This window comes from Temnothorax longispinosus, chromosome 1 (assembly GCF_030848805.1).
Source record: "Temnothorax longispinosus isolate EJ_2023e chromosome 1, Tlon_JGU_v1, whole genome shotgun sequence".
NCBI lineage: Eukaryota > Metazoa > Arthropoda > Insecta > Hymenoptera > Formicidae > Temnothorax > Temnothorax longispinosus.
The window spans coordinates 5,677,629-5,699,774 of record NC_092358.1 but is presented as its reverse complement, the minus strand read 5'-3'; the positions used below and the strand labels follow the sequence as shown (position 1 = coordinate 5,699,774).

The 22,146-nt window shown below is 31.1% G+C and overlaps 2 protein-coding genes across 4 annotated transcripts; one reads left to right on the top strand and one right to left on the bottom strand.

Moving 5' to 3' along the window:
- The first annotated feature begins 40 nt into the window (after positions 1-40).
- Positions 41-2,881, top strand: LOC139817488 (uncharacterized). Of its 3 annotated transcripts, XM_071785635.1 has the most exons (8): positions 41-363; positions 1,149-1,266; positions 1,399-1,660; positions 1,753-1,869; positions 1,961-2,051; positions 2,210-2,355; positions 2,537-2,669; positions 2,720-2,830. In XM_071785635.1, exons 2-8 carry the CDS (start codon positions 1,218-1,220, stop codon positions 2,792-2,794), a joined length of 873 nt encoding a protein of 290 aa, XP_071641736.1. In that variant the 5' UTR covers positions 41-363; positions 1,149-1,217; the 3' UTR covers positions 2,795-2,830. The 3 variants fall into 3 exon arrangements, with proteins under 3 accessions (XP_071641736.1, XP_071641727.1, XP_071641744.1); XM_071785626.1 differs by having other exon boundaries at positions 41-1,266; XM_071785643.1 differs by having other exon boundaries at positions 58-1,266; positions 2,741-2,881.
- Positions 2,482-21,716, bottom strand: LOC139817424 (fatty acid synthase-like). Its single transcript, XM_071785504.1, is given in 22 exon segments — positions 2,482-4,774; positions 4,868-5,116; positions 5,502-5,756; positions 5,903-6,378; positions 7,777-7,875; positions 7,878-8,391; positions 8,394-8,609; positions 8,936-9,629; positions 9,854-10,092; positions 10,160-11,184; positions 11,252-11,650; positions 11,935-12,239; positions 12,631-13,124; positions 13,236-13,553; positions 14,404-14,564; positions 14,775-14,982; positions 15,352-15,645; positions 15,810-15,967; positions 16,094-16,228; positions 17,268-17,499; positions 17,703-17,947; positions 21,488-21,716. Coding segments are annotated over 22 exon segments (7,047 nt in total). The 5' UTR covers positions 21,702-21,716; the 3' UTR covers positions 2,482-4,657.
- Positions 21,717-22,146: the final 430 nt, after the last annotated feature.

Below are 22,146 nucleotides of genomic sequence, written 5' to 3'. Positions count from 1 at the left end.
CAAAATCATAAGACCGTCACAATATTAAATATATTGATATTGATTTTATAACATGTGTTTGTTATTACATAAAAAAAATTTAATTTTTAGTTTTGCTTAATATATATTGCAGTTAAATAGCTTTCTCATGTTAAATTATGGTACATTGTAAAGCAATTAAAGACTTAGAGCCTTTCTCTGGTTGTATAAGAAAATAGATAATAATATTTCAGTGTAAAATTATATAAAAAAATTTCTTTGCAGTTTGCAACATTTCTGACATCACAATGTACTCCAGATCTCCTCATTAATGTTCTTGCATCTGCATTATTTTACATTACCTTTGCAATTAAATATAGTTCATTTAGTATTAACGTTGAAGTCGTAAGTAAAACATACTGGATGACAATTGGAAAGTTCGTGAAACTAAATCGTAAAATTTTATTTTATGATAAGCAGAAAGCAGAAAATAAATTAAACGCTACAGAAAGAGAGCAGTTTTTTTAGACTAGAGTTTTTTGTACCAGCATGTAGTGTAAAAGAAAAGTTATATATAAATTTGTAAAAATTAATATTATAAAAAAGGGTCAACAATACAGTTTATAGCATAACTCAATAATCAGTTCAAGATGGCTACTGAACTGACACAATAATTGAGGCGTTCTTCAAAACTTTAAAAATTTACATATGCTATCTAACATTAATAATTGAAACTGTGCTTTTGGAAAATCCTGGGGATATTTCTTTCATGAAAGTATCCATGTCGATATTTCCTAAATACACATGTTATATTATTGAGTTATGCAATTAACCAAATTATTTTTGTTTTATAGATTTTATTTTTAGATGTATATAAACAGATATTCTTTTCGCGCAATATGTAGATAATAATTATGAAATTCTTCTGCAGTGTAATATGTTTAATTTATTTCATTTTGTTAATTAATTACATAAATATTAGCTATTCAGCTTCAATAATTTCTCGAGTGTCATGCGGTATATTATATGTATATTGTATTCATATGTGTAATATTTTTGGGAAACAAGTTGTATTGTATAAAAAGATCAATTCTTCGGAAATATTTCCGAAAAAGGTCTTTTTATAGAATACAAACAAAAAAAAATTTTTTTAAATATGATTAAAAAAAATAGTAACGCAATATTGACAGATAAAATGTTTGCTGGAGCAACTGCAGGATACTTGTAACGAGTTAACTGACGAAAATGAAATCAATATCATGAAACAGTATGCTATCTATGCAAAACGTTACACGATTGCGTTTACATGTAAGACAACTGCTTTAGATTTACTTTGAACGCGAATTATTATATTTGAAATATTTTATTTAGAAAACTAAACGCGCGGCGAGTTTATAATAAATTTCTTATCGAAATAATTGATTCTTAAACATTTTTCAGTGGTTGTTATATTTATCGTAATTATTTTAATTTTATACCCAATTTGGTCGCGTGTTTTTTACGCCTTACTGTCTATAAATGAAACTCACGCACGTATTTCGCCGCTGCTTGTGACAGAATACTTTGTCGATAAAAGATATTTCTACTTGATATTTTTCCATACAAATGCAGCCTTTTTTATTGGGTTAATTGCAATGCTAGCGACAGGAACAATGTTCATAGTTTACTCACAACATGCATGTGGAATGTTTCAAATTACCTGGTAAGGGAATAAATATAAAAACAAATATAAAAAATCTATCAAATTGGAAATATAGAAAGGCCATTTAACGATGCCAAAATAATCATTTGCAGTTATCGTATCGCACGCACTATGACACTCGAAACTTTACGAAAAAACAGCTTGCAAAACGAATATTTGATATACAAAGGATTAATTTGTGCTGTGGATATGCATCGCAAAGCTATGAAGTTAGTAAGCAATTTAATAAGCAATATAAATTATATATTTATAATAATTAGGATAAAAAATACGCGCATATAATAATATTTTTATTTGAAGATTTTCTAACTCGACAATATCTAGATTTAAAATAATGTTCGCCTTTTTGATAATAACCGGTGTAATGTGCGGAAGTCTTAATATTTTTCTGGTAAATACTGCCTTTGTTTTATGATATATACTTATAAATAATAGTAATTAGATTAATTACTACTAAATTTTCATTCAGACAATTCTAATTAATTGTTATTTTTTTTATAATATTGATTTTATTTTTATGACAATTATTACAATATCCATGTATTTTAGATTTTTCAGATGACATTCTTTAAATGTGATATTGAAGAACTCTTATTACGATTAATAATTATGATGTATCTCTTGACTTACATGTTTGTAGGCAACTATTTTGCGCAAGAAATTATGGATCATAATGATAACGTTTTTGTCACCGTGTAAGAAATTATTTTATGCGATAAAATTATATTATATATCCGTACAACAAATATGCACACATTCGTTATATGGATCACTGTAATATTAATATATACTCGTAGTTTAAGAAAGGTATGATAAAACTGTTTGTAGACACAGATTTTATTTATATTTCTCAATTATTAATTAACCATCACGTAGGTACAACGTTCAGTGGTACGTAGCTCCGTTGCTAATACAAAAAATGATGCTGTTCCTCTTGCAAAGACGTACCAAGGCGTTCACTATGAATATTGCTGGATTGTTTGTGGGATCATTAGAAGGTGCTGCTACGGTAAGAAATAACCTTTCAAAATAACTAACGTATATTTTAGAGAAAAATAGAAATGTCATGTCTTATTACAGTTGTTGAGTACTGCATTATCGTTTTTTACCGTTCTTCATTCTGTGCGGAATTGACCAAAAAACAAATCAACTAACAGTAAAATAGTGAAGTATTGTTACTAATAGTAGTTTTAATAAAGTAGTTCTACTAATAGTAAAATAAAAAAACTAGTGCAACTTACATGTCATAATCATAAAGTCACTAAACTGACTAATAATTTAAATAAAATTGTAAGGAATAATAAAATATGGAAGTGTTTAAAACAATTAACGGTGTTTACAGAAAATTATTAATAAATCAATAACTCGGCTTATTTCGATATACTAAATTTGGCTTTAGTATACTATTCAAGCCCGATTTTAATGAAATTTTACAGGTGCGTAGTACTTACAAACGTAGACGTAGGCGTAGCCACTATCTTGTAGTTATAAAAATGCCTAGTTTCCGAGAAAATCAAATTTTAATTATTCGGCCTACTTAACGTTTTGCAAGATTTCGATATACAAAGATAATTAGAATTCAAAAATATTTTACTAAAATTTTTTTTTTCATTAATGTATTAAAAAACTGTACGCGTATGTAGTGTCGTCAAAATATTATTATAAAAAAAAAACAAGAAATCAAAGAAGCTTATTTTATCATTTTTTGATATCGTCGTTTTTACAACTCGTAGTTTATTAAAGAGTTATTAACAAAAGAAGTTTCATAAATAAAACAACTTTTACATGAGTTTGAAATTTCCACGCAAAAAAAGCGAGATCCATCCCAAACTGCCCGTTATTTACAATGTAAAAAATATTAGAAGAATGTAAGAAATCTTTATTTGTTTTTTTTTCTTGATAATGATATTTGGTCAACATTTAGTACAGTTTCCTCATACATTAATAAAATGAAACATTTTAGCAAAATATTTTTAAATTTTTATTATTTTTTTTATTTCAAAATCTTAAAAAACGTTAATTAAGCCGAATAATTAAAATTTAATTTTCTTGGAAATTAAGCATTTCTGCAACTCCGCGTTAGTGGCTCCAACTACATTTAGTAAGTACGTATATTTACTACGTACCTGTAAAATTTCATCAAAATCGGACTTGAGTAGTATTACACTACAGTCTTACCGAGAGCGTCGTTGCGCGCTGTTCAAAAAGTTTCCGAACTATGTCCTCCTTCGAAATATGTTTCTGCTCGATTGATACACTACTTCCAACGTTGTTTTCACTTTTGGAAGCGGTCCTAGTAAGTATGCATTTTTTGAAAATTACGAGCTTTAAATCTGTTTGTAAATTTTCATTGATGTCTTCGAGTGTCGAATTCTTTAGCTTTTCAACGTGGATTTTGTTTTGAAAAAAAGAAAAAGTCTGCGAAAGGCAGGTCGTGAGAGTAGGTAGGCTGAGAATGCACTATTATCTTTGTTTTGGTTCAGAAGTAATAAATCAGCAGCGATGCGTGCACGAACGCATAGTCGTGGAAAAAAATCACGAATTATCTTTCTACAGTTCAATCCTTTTTTTTCAGACATTAAGGAAAATTCACAGACAAACTTACGCGCGATTCTAAAAAAACGCTTACCAAAACTGCTTCGAAAAGTAGAAATGACGTTGGGAATATCAACCAAAAAGGGGCATATCGGAGAAGATAAAGCAGAAAACTTACAATTAACCCACAAAAGTTATAAAGGTAAAGGGGACTTTTTGAACAGAATATATGTGAGTTAAAAGATTACCATAAATTTTCTGAATGATACAATAATACATAACTTATCGTATCACGAAACGGATAAGACATGTCATTTCATTATTGAAAACTGACGAATGCTTGCGCGACTTTTTGCAGGAAATGAAATATATATGTACATATATATCATGTATATAATATTTTTATACAATATATTGTATATTATGTCACCATGTCCCAATAAAATATACATTTATATTTTATTATATTAGATTATCTTCTATCCATGTTTCATTAATAGCTGATGTAATTTTGTCGTTGTCCATCATTGTGATATGATTACCTTCCACGTAATGAATTTGCACTTTACCTTCGGTAACCTGAAAATAAGTTTCTTGTTATAAAGCTTCTTATTATTTCTAAAATCATATAGTCTTATATTCCAAAAATATCTCTATCCAAATTAAATTTACCTTATGTAGACCATAATTCTCTTCAGTAAAAGAGGCAATCGGAAATGTGGGTTTTAGCAATGTTATAGGTGATTTAAGGCGAGGTAATAAAGAAATATCATAATCCTGTATAGCAACTATATGATTGTAAATTGTGAAATATATCAGTTTTTTATTTTCAGTGGTCAATACTACCTCGTTCGGAAAGTAAGCTAAAAATATTTTTAATTTTTCGTTCCATGTGTTACATTTATTCAGCTCTAACGCAAGCTGTAAATAAAAAATTTTTATATAATTAATAATAATAATTGTGCCAAAGTAACATCTGCATTTTATTAATATAAATATAAAAAATTTATTGAATTTTCTCGAACCATAAAATCTGTTGTTATTCTTATTTATTTCATTAAAATTCCTTACATATTTATTAATACTCACTATTGTGTTTTTTATCTAAAACTATTATTATCATTTAATCTTGACACATACACAAACATACAAAACAATTTGTTTTACTATTTCAAGATTCAAATACAATCCCTGAAGATATTCATGTTATAATAAATTATTTATTTAAATTTATATAAGATTAAAATTATACATAAATAGTTTTTACAATAAAAAATCAAAATATGTTTTTTTACCATTTACTAACCTGTTTCTTGTTAATTATAGTGTACATTTTTAATAAACCAAGTAATACCACATTTTCTAACTCATCTGGCGAAGTACAGTTCAAATATTGATTAGTCCAAAATTTCATTTGATCGGGAGCTCCGTCTATTAATATTAACCGTCCTGAAAAATCTTTAGCTTCTAATAATCTTGCTAATTCAATGGCAATTAAGGATCCAAATGAATAACCCACTATTAGAAATTTCCTTTGATCTTCCATTTTCTTTAATATGTGCTAAGAAAATAAATATAAATGTATGTGTAAGCAGTGGTATAATACGAAAGATGTACCTATAATTGTTAAATATTACTTATATGTATACCTATAAATTATTTAAAAATAATCACAATATATATTTTAATTAAATTTAATCTCCTTACAGGCAGCAAATAAGCGGCTGATTTCATCACTGAATGACTTTCATCAGGAATATTAAGTACACCATGTTGCAAACACGTTGTAGAAAATTTAATTCCTAATGCCATAGTTTTATATACGCTTGAACATCCTTCGATTCCTGGTAAAAGAAATATATTGCCTCGATCAACCTCTTTCTTGGTAACAAATTCTACAAGAATATCTGGAACAAAGTCTGCATCCTTCATTTTTCGAATCAGCATGTCAAAGCCTTCCAAATTACTCGGCTCAATTTTATTTGTATCGTGTATCTTTCCTTGTTCTGTTGTAATTGTCATTTGTCGAAGTTTAGCAAAATTTAGAATTTTAATGTCTTGCGCTGTCAAGGAAATATCGAACTCTCTTTCCAACGTTTGCTTAATTTCAACTGCCATCATCGAATCCATACCCATTTCGACCAGTGGTATGTTTGGTGGCACTGTGTTTATGTTCTTTAATCCTATTTTGAAATAAGGTAAGATTTGTATAATAAAATCAATTTTATGTTATTCTAATTAATCTTTTAAAATTGAATATACAACAAAAATTTTAATTAAGATTCAAATTATTACATTTCTTGGTAAATATGCATAAAAGGTCAGCATTCACCAATTTTATTGCTACTTAAATATGTTGTAGGGAGAGGGGGCTTTTCTGAGTAATTCTACGCAAAAAATACCTAAGTGAGAGACGGCATTGGTTTAGAAGAAATAGCAAATTGAAGTTTTACAATTTTATTACTTTTCTTAGGTATTATAAAGTAAAATTAGTTCTAAGAGAAGTAATTTACTGATATGTGTGTATAGACAGTACACGTGTAGACGGGGAGAGGCTACCGCTTCTCCCCCGCAAGCAGGGATGGGGGTGGACCTTGGTTCGCGTGGAAAGTTTCTCACCCATACAACAATTAGGTTGAGTCAGACCTTTGATTACATTGAAGTTCACCCCACCCACCCTGATGCATGCGGGGTACTCCCCCGCCTACATACGTACTGTCTATACACGCACATATCAGTAAATTACTTCCCTTAGCACTGGCATAAACTGTTATATTTTTTAGTTACATTATTTGTTCTTAACTTTTAAATAAACAATGACCGCCGATTAAGATATAAGGAAAATTTATTCAAGATCACGTCCTTGACAACATATGTCAAAGTCATTAAAATCGGTGAGGTTGCCCAGTTTCTGTATAATTATCTGTGTATTTTTTAACAAATAATTGTAGAGATAACTATTAAAAAGTGTAACAATTATTATAGCTTTTAAACTTGATGTTAAGATAACTTTTACTCTGTTCATCGCTCTGATACTATTAAAACTGCTTGAGATGTAGACAACCAATGGATGTCACTTTTATAGCTATAATAACTATAATATATATTTGAGTAATCCGTAACAAAAATTCTAGACAAAATTATTTATTAGTAGAATACTTTTGTGTTAAAAGACAAAGGCCATTAATTTTTTTTTTGCTTTTACTTTCTGTTTTACCTTCTCTTTCTTTCTTTTAGAGATCTTATTTTATCGCTGACTAGATTTTCAGAAAAACAAATTTTTTTTCTAAATATTAATTATAATCTAAAAATTTTGATCAAGACCCAAATTATACAATAATTAAAATGAGAGAAACACGTAGAGGCCTCCTAAGACTTAAAGTGTTAAGTCTGCAGTAATTGTAAGATAATTTTCCAAATATTATAAGTATTCCTGTAATTTTGTGCAAAAATATATTTTTTTAAAATATTACTTATTCCAATAAATATACTTGGAATAACATTTTGATTTTACTTCTATTTTATGGCCATTATATGTATTTAGTATCTTTCTTTGTTTAGCTTTGCATAAAACTACTTACCCATTATATGAGCAACTGTTTCATAAATATTCATTGATCCGCCAATTTTTGCTTTTTCAGCAACAACCATACTGCTTACAACAGGTCGATCTTGTAACAAAATACTTCTAATGTCTTCAAACAGGAAGATATTCGTTGTTGCAATGTACCTCCAATAACCAATTCCTTATTTTCTTCTTGCATATCTGCCACGAGTCCGACATCACCAATAGCACCCCACTGTATTGCTAAACCGTGTAATCCTTCTTCCATCCTTTTTTCACAAATTTTCTCCATTACGGAATTAGCCATCCCATAATTTGTCTGGCCTGCATTTCCTCTTCCACACGACACGGAGGAAAAAACGACAAAATGTCGAAGTTGCAGACAGATCTTTCTCGACAATTCGTCCATTTTTTTTGTCATCCATGCTTTTGATTTGAACGAATCCTCGAACGTTTGTGGTGATTGATTTTGGAATGTACAATCTTTTAAAACAACTGCAAGATTAAATATAGCGTCCACTGGTGCTTTTTCTTCAGCAAATTTTAATATAGATTCACAGTCTTCATGTTTCAAATTATCATCGACTGTAACAATCTGTACATCCACACCGTAAGATCGCCATAGTTTTATACTCTTGATTGCTGATAACCTGTTCTGATCCCGGCTCGTGATGTTAATACCAGATTTTTTGCACCTCGAAGCGTCAACCAATCTGCTAGCTCTAAACCAAATCCGCCAAGTCCACCCAAAATAACGTAGCATTTATGCTCCAAACAATAATATCGTGGATGAGCGAGTAGTGGAGCATTCAAAGGCTCTTGATCCTCTTTGTGAACTCTGATAATTATCTACGAATAAGCAATTAAAAAACAATCGTTTTTTCTATAAAGTAATAAATTTTAAATAACAAAGATTTCATATTTTATTTTATTATTGATATTGTTTTGCATTTTATCATTAATTTTATTATTAATTTTAATTAATTAATAATTAACGTTATTTATTAATATAAATACAAAAAGTTTCTTGGTCAAATATAATTATTTAAATAAACCTACATTTGTTACTACCTTTATAGCATTAATTAGAAACAAAGAATTGTTTCTAATTTGATATGATAAAATATTCTGTATCATAATTACATATTTCTGTGTATATTAAGAAATAATTGTACCTTGCCAATATGTTTCCCAGCGGCCATATATCTAAAGGCAGCTTCTATTTCATTTCTTTCGAAGACTCTTCTGCATAGTGGTTTAATAGCACCGTCTTTTAAACCTTCTGTCATTGTTTTCCACAACCTTGACTTTTGTTCTGCGTTTGAATAGAATAATTTATCTAATAAAATGCCATAAAAGCTGATATTTTTAGAAAAGATAGATATATCCAAGGAATTATTGGAAAACATATCAAATTTTCCAATTTCTAGAAAACGGCCACCATTTGCTAAACAGCGAACAGATGCTTGTAATTTCTCTTCGGCTAAGGAATTCAATACGATATCCACTCCACGACCTTTCGTACGCTGCATAATCATTTGTTCAAAGCTTGTATCTCGAGAGTTTCCGATATTGTCTTTGGGAATGGAGGGAAACGTTTCTCTTATAAACTGTCGTTTCTCGACAGTTCCAACTGTCGTAAACACTTCGCAACCTTCGTAAAGCGCAAGATGGATCGCAGCTTGACCAATGCCTCCAGTACCAGAATGGATTAAGATTTTGTCTCCCTTTTTCATTTTACCCCTCATGTATAAAGCATAGTAACACGTGCTGTACACACACGGAATCGTTGCTGCGTCTTCCATTGTCCACTTGTCAGGTATAATCCAACTGAGATATTTATCGGCCACAAGAATGTTCGTCATTCCTCTATCCATAAAAATTTTAAAATGTATTTATTTATTTAAACGTTACTTTAAAATGACGTATATCTTGCTTATTTTTAATTTAATATTAAATTTAAGTTAATGTTACTTTTAAAACGTTATTAATACTATATATAATTAATGATACTTATATAAAATAGAAATTAATACTGTCAATTGCAAAAAGTTCTTTTTATCGCATATGTATTGATATTCGATCTATTTTACCCGTGTGAACATAATCCCATTATCCTCTGCTTATGCGTATTGAAACCAACAAATTCTAAGCCAATGAAACAGTCGTTACCGCGTTCGAACGGTGCGATAGTTTCAGCATTGAGTCTGCCAGTAGCTACCATGATATCTCTAAAATTAACTGACATGTAAATTACATTAACGAGATTTTCATGGTTAATGGGAGACATTCTGCTCTGTGCCCAGCAGAGAGTACTCAGATCTCCTTGTACCTGTTATAAGTAAACATTAATTAATATTATTTAATTATAAAATTTATAATAGAACATCTTAACATACCATCTGCGTAACGTAAGCGCTCTGAACAAGTTTTGGTTCTAACGATGGTAATGGTAAATGCCTGTACGATCCCCAAACGTTACCGGAACGTATAACGTTGATGGGTAGGTCCAACTGTAGCTGCTTCGTGTACAACGGTTCTTGCAAAGAAAATGTAGGCGCTTTGTTATCTTGAATAAATACGCTTCTAATTATTTCGCCGCCTGGTTCTTTTCGCAAACAATTAATAAAACCGAGTAGCCCGCATTCGAAGTCTTCTTCTGAGACGAGAATTATCTCCGTATCTACACTAGTCTCGTTTTGCACATTCATGATTGATTTCAGTTCATCTACCCATGAAAATTCATAATTGTTCACATGTACAATCCGCTGGTTTCTCGCAATATTTCGCATTTTTCTTAATAACAAAAGCTTCTTGTCATTTATTTGTTTTTCCAGTATGATATCCAACTCATACGTTTTCAGGCATGAATAATCGCAGACCGCACCGGATTTTTCCAAAGTCAGTAGAAAACCCTGTGGCATTAACAGAGATAGCAACTGTTTATATAATTTTTTGCTATTTTTTGTCAAAATATCGAAACCAAGGACTATCAAACAATTCTCGTCCTTCGACAACTTAGTAATTTCCGTTGTAGAAACGTTGTCGGGCAAAGAAATATTTGGGAATTTCTCGTGGGTCGTCACGAGTTTAGTGTGGTGTCGAATCTGCGGTAAATCATTTAAGATTTCACTAATAAGTGGAGAATTTAAATCTTCTGGTACCACTTTGTCACTATCATCGACAAATTCGATAATTTTAACATTTATCATATTGCAACATTCGAGTGCAATGTGCGTCGACATTCTTATTGCATCTTGCAACGACATAATATCTAAATCACGATGAGCAACAAATTTGTATTCTTCAAGAACGGTATTCACCACTTTTTGTCGGCGAGATATAGGTGTAGCCACAGTGCCACAAATTTCTATTCCTCCAGATATTATAGCGTCTAAAGACTTGTAACGACGAACAGAGAATTCTGCAACGTAGTGAATGAAATTTATTTGTCAGGCAATTGGCCGCATTGTATCAGTTATTTTACTTACGTCTATCTTCAATTGGACAATCCTGAATTATCTGTGTGTGATATTTCGGATCGATAGTCAGTTTGCAAATTCTTGTTGGAACATAAAGGCTTCTTGAATTCTGTCCTAAAATCATCATCTGTAACATACTGTCCATAAATGCTACCCAATTAGATGTCCATGCGATATGGCCGTTTGATCCAGTAACTGATGCGCTTTTTAATCCACGAAATGCGCCGGCATATTGATAACCGCGAAGTCTTAATTCCTTATAGATGTCTTTTGTATTCATTTCTTCCTCGTCATCGATACATTCAGCAAGATTAGCTGATATTTTTTCATTTTCAATATTGGTTGGAATTCGTACTGTTCCAGTAACAATAGCATTATCTCCTTCGATTATTTCAAACCTATTGCTACCTAGATATAGGTGTAAATCCATTAAACGTAATATAATTTTATAAAAAATCAAAATTAATATAAATATGTCAATATGGAGCTGGACCTTACAAAAGCAGTTAACTTGTGAAAAGAAAGAAGATTCCGCGTTAAGATTAGTTATTCTCATATATTTTCTTTGTATATTTTTTACATTTTAATCATAGTATATATTGCGCCATAAAAGCGGCTTATAAGTTTTAAAATCTAATTAAAAAATAAAAAAACTCACGCTAAAATATTAATTTTTTACGTAATAATATTACCTTCTTGGATCGAGAAAGTTAATTCAATCTCATTTTGTTGTGATAGCACTATAGCACGAATAAAATTAACGTCTTCAAATACAACTGGTGTATTAATATATTCTTGGTTTTTTAACAATGCGATCATCTCCCAGATATAAAAAAGATATCCCGTAGCAGGAAATAAATTTTTTTCATTAACGACATGGCTCGTTAAATAAACAAATTCTTCTTTTACTGTACTAATACTGACAACTGTTTCCTTTTTGTCAATTATTTTTCTTTTACAAAATTGCACTACAAAAAAGTTCTCTGAATGATCCCATCTGAAAACGTCATTAGAAATTATTACATAATCTTCGTGTAAACGAATTAATTGTGGAAATTACTTAATTCAAGATTTGATATAAAATTGAAGCACAGATTCTAAAGTATCACTGTTATCTGCTCTTTGTAATAGGCATAAAAGAATTAACATATATGTATAAGAATACATTTATCTTTGAGATAAGTAAGGTGATAGAATATATGTCTTCAAAATACAGAGATGTGATTTTGAAAATAGATGATAAAACTGACCAAGTTCGAAAAAGAGTTTAAAGTCTTAATTCGCTATTATATTGAACATGTTCTCTTCTGACTATTTCACTTAAATATGAAAATATTTGTTTCTTGATAATTTGTCCATTTGTGCTTAAACGAAAAATATGCATATACCTTATAAGAGGAGAAATCATTGGGGTACCGCGGCTTACAGGAAATTCCACTGTCGGATAGAGATTTGCAATCTGTGGCTGCAATCCTGCGTTATAAAGTTTTCCGATTGATTCTAAAAATATCTCATTATTATGATCCTCGGTTCGTTCATATAGCGCTACGTTTGTCACTGTAGTGTATAAATAATTGTTTAAAATGTGTTGAAGAATATTCTGAGGAGATATTTCAATCGTCACTGTATCTTTTGAAACTGAACGTATCGTCTTTGCAAATAACACCGGAGACAACAAGTGATTTGTATAATATTTTGAACATAAAGGTATAATATTGGAGTACTCGTGAGAGGATGTTGTCAGCCACTTTGAGCTGTGAAACTTTTTTTGTGGTAATGTTCGGTTCAAGTATTCTTCAGACTTAGCTACAGCAGGTTTAATGTAACGACTATGAAAAGGTATATAACCACAAGAAATTTCTTTTATAGATATACTATTCGCCTAAAAGAATGAATAAAATCACATAAGTATTATTAATTGCTTGTTTTAACAAAACAATTAAAGAAACTAGATAGAAGAAAGATTATATTGTTTATAAGCATTAATATATACCTGCAATTTGGTGAGGAATGTTTTTATAGAATTCGTTGGTCCGCTTACAATAAAATTAGAAGAACTATTGTAACAAGCTATATCGATATCCGAAGGACACATAACTTTTAAGGTTTCAAGGTCAAGATTAATTTCAGCCATGGAGCCATTAATTATTTTCGACTCGTGAAGGGCTAAACCGATGAAATATGCCGACAAAATCGTTTCTTCGGCCGTTAAACATCCATCGGCATATCCACAGATTAGTTCACCAATGGAGTGACCGATTATAAAATCGGAGACTACACCAATAGATGTTAAAAGATCAACTAATCCAATCTGCGATACATATAAAAGAAATAGCTTCCCATTTGGTTTAAATAAAGATTAAAATTATGGGGTAATTATAAAGTAATTTTTTTTAATTATCTTTATAATATATATATATGTATGTATATGTATATGTATATGTATATATATGTATACAGTGTGTCTTATTTTAAAAAACGCACGATAATTTTTTAACGAAGCATTTTCAGCAAAAATATTTCAGACAAAAGTTGTACGGTTTCGAGGAGCACATAAAATGGTGTCATTAGTTTGACCTTGAATAGTTGCTTGAAGATCACGTAAAGATCACCTTCAATTTTTTAATTAGAACCCTCTATATTGTATTATATTGTTTGAAAGGGCATAAAATAAGAAAAATTGTGGCGCAAGTTAGAAGTCGATACGTTGACCCATTTAAAAGTTATTTAGGTTCAAAAATTGGCTTTTTCGAACTTTGATTCTAAATAACACTCGAACGGGTTAACGTATTGACCTCTAACTTGCGCCAAAATTTTTCTTATTTTATGCCCTTTCAAAGGATATACTACAATATGGCGGGTTCTATTTAAAAAATTGAAGGTGACTTTCATGACCTTCAAACGCCTATCTAAGATGAAACCAATGACATCATCTTATGTACCCCTCGAAACCGCACAACTTTTGTCTGAAACATTTTTGCTGAAAATGCTTCGTTGAAGAATTATCAAGGTGCGTTTTTTAAAATGAGACACCCTGTACATATATATATACATATATATATATATATATATATATATATATATATATATATATATATATATATATATATATATTGTATATAGAATAATTTATGAAGGCCAATAAAGAGTTTTCTTTTTACCTGTAGTCCAATAAGACCCAATAAAAAATTAAATATATTATCAAAAATATTTTTATTATCACTTGTTAAAATATCTGTAAGTGATATGCCGTAAGATCTCAAAACGATACCACATTTCTGGATTGCCTTGGCAAACACTGGGAATTTCATTAGAGCGCGACCTATATTAAAATTTTAATAAAATTTATAAATTTCAGTATACAGATATGTACATGCATCCGCGTATTTATAGTAGGGGAGCTAGCTCCATTTTTTTGTGATTATTTCGGTACTTATAAAACAATCTATTTGTGGTGATTCAGAATGTTATTCTATGATCAAAGCTCCGGAAACTGACAAAAAAGTGGGTAAAATATATTTATAATACTTACTCATCCCAAACCATTGAGATCCTAATCCAGAAAATATAAAACAAATCGGTCTTCTAATATATGGAGTATGTTCTATTTTACTAATTGTATTATGAGATATTTTAGACCCAGTTATCACGTATCCTCTATAAGGATGACCTTTTATATCATCATTATGAATATGATGTAGCAGAGATATAAACTCAGCATTTATTGGTCGATTTCGCACCTGCATTCAGTAACAAGGATGTACATTTTATAATTCTTGGAATAATTTTACACAAAAAAGAACGATAATATTATCTTATTCTGCAATGTTTTACTTTAGCAATTAAATTTAATTATTAAATGCATTTTGTTATTACTTAACATATTAAATAAATATATGTATATTTAATACATTTACTTTTCTTTTTTGTGCAAATTGGAAATAATTTCGAAAGCGATTATGGACGCAAATATCTTTTTAGACACTGTATAAATACACGTGTGTATATTTAATTGTTAGGTTTGTTATATTTATATGATAATATAAAAAAACTAATGTCAAAAATTATTTCTGAAATAAATGAAATAAGCCATTATAATATTTGCTTACATGATCCAAGATGATTTTAACTGCTTCCTCCGTACAACCAGATACAGCTACAAGCCTAGGTAAATCATCATTCGGAGCTCCATTGTTAATTTTTGGTTTAAAATTCGACTTTAGCAATATGTGGCTATTAGCCCCTCCAAACCCAAAAGAATTGATACCTACATAACCACCCTCCCATTCTGTTGGTTCAGTGACGATCTTTATTCTTCCTTCGATAATAGCAGTTAACTCTTTTCGCGGACGCTTGAAGTGTATAGTAGGCGTAATTATACCAGTTTCCATCGCTAATAATACCTTTAAGAAATCACATCTTTTTATTAGCAGTAATTATAGTAATTATTTTATATAAATGTATTATATACATATGTATTATAATTGTAACAATTTAAAAAATATATAAATTGCTATAATCACATTTTAAGCAAAGTTAATGTTAAATTATTTTATTACAAATGTACCTTTGCGATTTGACAAAGGCTACTGCCGGGTTCGGAATGTCCAATATTCGATTTTACCGAGCCCATCAATAAAGGAGTGTTTCTTTTAGCGCATAAAGTCTGGTCAATAGACATAACTTCTACGGGATCACCGGCAGGAGTACCAGTTGCATGGGCCTCTACGTAAGATAACTCATTGGGCGAGATTTCACATTCCTCATAAAATTCACTCAACAATATATTTTGCTTTTCGACCGATGGAAAGGTAATACCTTCTTCTTTAAAACCATCGCAATTTATTTTACCGTGTACGATAGTCGCATATATTCTTCTTGCATTTTTTGCCTTTTGCAGATATACTACCGCGACCATCTCGCTACGCATATATCCGGTGCCTTCCTCGTCAAAGGGTTTACAGTAACCATCAGAAGATAGAATTCCTAGAAGGAAATTAATTCATGTTATTAAATAAAGTTCTTCAAGCTCCGATTCAATATCTAAATGTAAGGATAGAAAGGAAGATAAAGAAATATATACCGAGGTCATATGAGTAGACACCACCCCTATAATAATTTTCAAATGTTTGCCAAACATAACTGACATAGCTTAAAGCCTTTCTACTGCACGGATCTTCGAGAGAGAATGACTCAAACGAGGGATCCTAGGTGAAGGGACACTGATTATAAAGCTTATCTTAAAAATATCGGGCCCTGAATTTTTGTGGGGTGGCCGCCACTCAGTGTGACCTCAAAGGATTAACAGTAAAGAACTGACATTACAACACAATAATATGGCATAAATAAAGGCACATAACAGAGTGATTGCGAGCAAATATCTTCATTCCAATAAAAAATGATTAGACCCAGCTTTATACACGATTGAAGGTCCATATGCAAAGTTCATGCATATTGGACCATGTAGCCTGAATTCCCAAAGTCAACATCAATTTGACATTGCGTCGATTGTGAAACCCTAATACTTGAGCTACTAAGCTCTATCAATTTATAAAAAGGTTAAATTTAAAATTAAAAAGTGTGCAAATTAGAAACTTGCACATTGCTTTCTCATCATTACAGATCGTTCTTATTTTATTTCGCTCATAAAGCTTTCTCTATAAGAAAGCCAAAACAAATAAATACTAATAATTATGCATCGAATAAAATACAAGCTTCCTCATAGAGGAGCTTTGTGAGCGAAATAAAATAGGAGCAATGGTAGCGATCTGTAATGATGAGGAAGCAATGTGCAAGTTTCTATAATTTGCACATTTTTTCTGACTTCTGCGGCGTAAATCCCCGCGCGGCGTAAATACCGGAGTTACCCTAATAAAGTTTCTTTTGTTGAAATCAAATCCACTCGGAGTTTTCATTATCTTCAAACGGACAAATAACAATATTAATAATTTTTACCTTAACCTTAACAATATTAATAATTTTTATGACGTAACATACAACATAATAAGATATAACAAATACATACCTAGAGTGTAAAATTGCATTTGGACATGAGGATGGAAACATAAATTGGCGGAAGCGATAATGGCAGCATCGCAACTTCCGGACCGAATCTGCTCGTAAGCTTTCACTATAGCAGAGTTACTTGAACTACATGCACTATCAATATTATGCGATTGTCCAATAACGCCAAGCCAGTAAGAAATTCTATTTGCCATGAAAGAAATGTTGCATCCAATCATAGATAATCTAGCAAACTAATTACAATACATGTTTGTAATAAATAACAAGTCAAATTTATTTGTAAAATTATTAAAAACTATTGTATAATTATTCTAAACTTTACATACTAAGGAAACAGATTTCCATATTTGCAATAAGAATTTTACACATGGTTATCATTTTCATAAATAAATTTCTATTATAATTATGTTGAATATATTAATTAAATATATCTTACCTGAGGATCAAAAGAAAAATATGATCGAGTCTCTGATAAAGAAATTGCTGTAAAAACACTCGTTCTTGTTCCTCGTAATTCTTTTGGGTTTACACCCGCATCGATAATTGCTTCGTAAGTATGCTCGAGTAACATTCTAGTCATAGGATCCATTATATGAGCTTCTGTTGCGGATATATTAAAAAATTCTGAATCGAATTTCTCAATATTGTTGATTTTACCAATTCGATGGGGCATATTATAAGCTATATAAGAAATAAATATATTAAAAAGTAACAAGTAAAAGGAGGCTTTGACAGTACAATGCGGTTAACAAAGCGTACATACGTTAACGTAAGTTAACGTTATAATAACTAATATAGATATAATGAGGAAATATTCTTCGCCAGTGGATAAATAACAGTAATAAGAATTCTTTGACTATAACTGGCAATTTAATTAATAAGTCAACACGTCGTTTCGACTCTAATTCAAAAGTTCTTTTCAAGTGTACATATTCTTACGAAGCAATTCAATAGTCACGACAATGTGCCTGCATGTCAAATGTAATGACTAGAAAGAAAAACGGAAATTGTTACATTACAAATAATTATGGTTAATAAAAGAAAGTCAAAACTTACATATGCTTTGTGCGTTGTAAAGAGATAGAACATGGTCAGTTATTAAAATAATAATTAAAAATTGATTGTGTTAGGGGAAACACATCTGTACACCACGGTTACGGACAACACAATGAGCAATATGTAATAACAAAAATAGTTTATGACAAATAGAGATTGACTATGTGGACGTTCTCTTGATTTTCACGTTTCTACAGATTTCCTTAAAATTTGGTGTACAGCTTGATGACAGGACTATCCATATAACATATGTTAAATTTTTAGAAGTCACAGCCGCACCGAATTAGAGATATAGAGCTTCAAAGTTTTATTATTTAACACGTAATCCCTATACTAAGACTTCACAAAAGTAACGTTTTCATTGATTGTAGACAAAATTTTCTACAGATTTCGTCAAAAAACGAGTATGTGGCCGATTGGTCGGTGATTCCAGCGAAGCTCGGCCTCGTCCTCTTTCGTTCTGAGGACTCCGAACTAAGCACACCTCTAAAGGGCCGAGACAGCCACCTTTGAATTTCTCCGATTGGCGACTGAACTGAATACGGATCTTGCTACGGCGCGGCGACCGAACTGAATACTGATCTTGATACGGCCCGCCCGGCATATTATCAGCGACTCGAGGGGAAGGGAGCGAACGTCCCCGCGGAACAGGCGAGAAAGCCAACGAGGGAAGCGCAATCTATTCTATTATACAAGCACACAGATGAGTACCTTATTGTCTTTACTGTAAATCCGAATCGTAACCGACGCGTGGCGGTCACCTCAGCATGAATGTGGAAAGTATATGCGTGAGTGAGTGGACGTATGTACGCGGTATAACACGGACTGAGAAAGTAGCATATTGTAATCTGGCGCCGAAAGTAAAAGTAAAGACGCCGTTGTAATAGAAGTACGAGTTAGATTATCTGTTGTCCATTCCTACCGTGGAACTGAGCCGTCGTAGGTTCGTCAGGCGAGTAAAAGATCTTACACATACTACGTTTACGATAATTCCTTCGCGTAAACGAGATTTTGTAGTAACTTACGATAATTTACTCCGCGTAAACGAGTAATATATCGTAAGTTACTACAGAAGTAACGCTCGCTAAACGCTCGCTAAACGTAGTAATAGTGTGTTTAATAATTATCATCCACGACTAAAATTCACCTACGAAATCGAAAATAATAATGAGCTGAATTTCCTAGACACTACTGTCCTCAGAAATGGCAATAATTTAATTACAAATTGGTATCGTAAACCAACTTTTTCGGGACGGTATCCACCATACCCGTAATTACATTTTTTTATGATTTTCAGGATAATTCGACAAATAATTAATGTACGGTCCCGAAAAGGACTCGAATTAGAGTCGAAACGTCGTGTGGACTTATTAATTAAATTGCCAGTTATAGTAAAGAATTCTTATTACTGTAATATAATTATAGTAATAAGAATTATAGTAGGTATAATTATACATCGGACATTTCGGTTTTGTTTTGAATAGTCAGATCTTCAGCGGTGACAACTGAATCAAAATAATCTCACACTCTCCAACGAGAAAATTTGGTAGTCTACAAGTAGTATAACCTGCGAGAAAATTCAAGTAAAACTTATTAGAACCTCTGCACAATACTTTCGTATTGTAGCGTAACGTAACATGGATCAACGCACAAGAAACGTATCAATTACGGTGTTGTACGTTTCTTGTGCATTGACTCACCGCTCACGTTATGTTACGTTACGTTGCCAGACGAGAGTCTTGTGCGAAGGCTCGTAGCCTATCTCTATATAATATCATAGTTTATAATATAATCGAAATAGAAATGACAGCCAGAACTTCATCGATAAGAGAAGTAAATTAAATCACCCATCAGTTCATAAAACGCGAAAATGAGGTCATATTTTATAAGAATATTTATATAACACTGGGGAACACGGATTTTTTGTCGGGTCAATGGCAACTGATTCTGATAGATTTTTTTCCGTAGAATCCGAATCTGAAAACGAAAATAATCATGAATTGGCTCTATTTTTTAAGAAATACGGTGCTCCCGTCGTTTTTCGACAGATGTTCAAAAATGACCAAAAACACGTTTTTTGGCACTTTTGACCCCGTTTATTTAAAAAACCAGAGCCAATTTAGTATTTTCAAGGCCAGTTTCTTACTTGTTCAGCGGAACCAAATTAGTAAAAAATACCTATTCCCTTAAAAACAATCTGAAAACGATAAGATTTTGTTGACCAGTGTAATATATATATATATATAACAGACCAGTGTAATATATACTTATTTTTACATAAAAAATGAAAATGTTTTTAAGGATTTATAATATGCATCTGGATCATTTTCAATTATGATATTAGAAATAACACGAAGCCATGAAGATGTTTGAATTAATAAAAGATAATTTATAATTTTCGATATAAATTACGAGGATTGTTTTCGTTATATATGTATATATTGTGTACGTATATGTAGGGTTACTCAATTTTCTTGAATTCTGATATCGTTTTTAAAAATTATTGGATTAGGTATTGCAAATCTTTAATTACGATTAATATATACGATAATATAAAACGAATATTTTTCCTAATAAAGTTTTGAAAATATAAAGAGGTTGGTTGCCGTCACATTGCGGGGCAGGCGGCGAGAGGGGACGATTGCGAAAGGAAACTCTAAATAATCAAATTTTTCGACGCGTGAAATAAACGAGTTTTAGCAAATAAATATGTGGAATGCATTTAATTAGCTGTTTCTTAAAGTTTCAAATTAAGGTTTTAAAGTTGTTTGTACAATTAAAATCAAAATACGTTAAAATGTGGCAATATGCTGTTTTATTTTTACAATTTCTTGATAACTATATATCAGTCTTCGTAAAAGTCTTTCCTAAATATGTAAAGAATTATTTGCATCTATTCTCATTAAATTCTTGTCATTTTTAATAGGCTTTCGAGAGTTACATTACAGGTGTCGTAACATTTTTGCTATGTCGCCCGTGTATAAAAGAAAGATAAGAGTTTATCTTCAAATAATTAATTACTCGATAACCATGCAGACAATTGTCTTTAACTTTGGCATGGACGACAAATTCCCATATAGACGAATATCCTCCATAAATTTGGACTAATTCTTATCATATTGATTTAAACAACCAACCTCTTTAATGTTAAAAAAAAATTATTACAATTATTCCACCGTCCATGATCGCTCGAACCAAGATCCGCCTTGTTAAAAAGATTTTCTTGAAATTCTTTTAAATTGTCACTATTAGGAAATCGGCCAGCAATACCAGAGATTACGATTTCTTCTTCAGCATCGACGCTGATATATAAATTCCGTCGATTCATAGTATCTTTATAACTTTTTTTAAACAGACAAATTCTACAACAAAATGTCATTATTTATTTTTTGAGAAAACAGACATAAATGTAAAATAAAAAAAATAATCAAATACAATTTAATATTATATACATATACGTACTAATAGGAAGTGGAAGCACCGCGGCACCGTGGCAATTGAAACACTTTTGAAGAGTGAAGTCGAAACTAAATATCTCCTCTATTTATAGTTTCTGTGTTATATGTATATTATACTTCTACATACATGATAATGATGAAGCCGATTAAAATTGTAAATGTTTGAATAGACATCCCATTGCCGAGCGTGGCCTATTTGACAGCGCATTGGTCTATTGAGCCAAAGGTCCCGGGTTCGATTCCCGGTAGAGCTAGAAAAATTATATTCGCTCGTTCTCCTCTCGGAAGGCAATGGCAAGCCACCGAGAGTATGTCTTGCCAAGAGAACTTAAAAAAAAAAAAAAAAAAAAAGAAGCTGACGCTTCC

Coding starts and splice junctions, on each gene's coding strand:
- LOC139817488 (XM_071785635.1), top strand. CDS start 1,218: ATGAAACAGTATGCTATCTATGCAAAACGTTACACGATTGCGTTTACA. Junction 2,052..2,209: donor GAAGTCTTAATATTTTTCTG/GTAAATACTGCC, acceptor CATGTATTTTAG/ATTTTTCAGATGACATTCTT. Junction 2,670..2,719: donor CATTAGAAGGTGCTGCTACG/GTAAGAAATAAC, acceptor AGAGAAAAATAG/AAATGTCATGTCTTATTACA.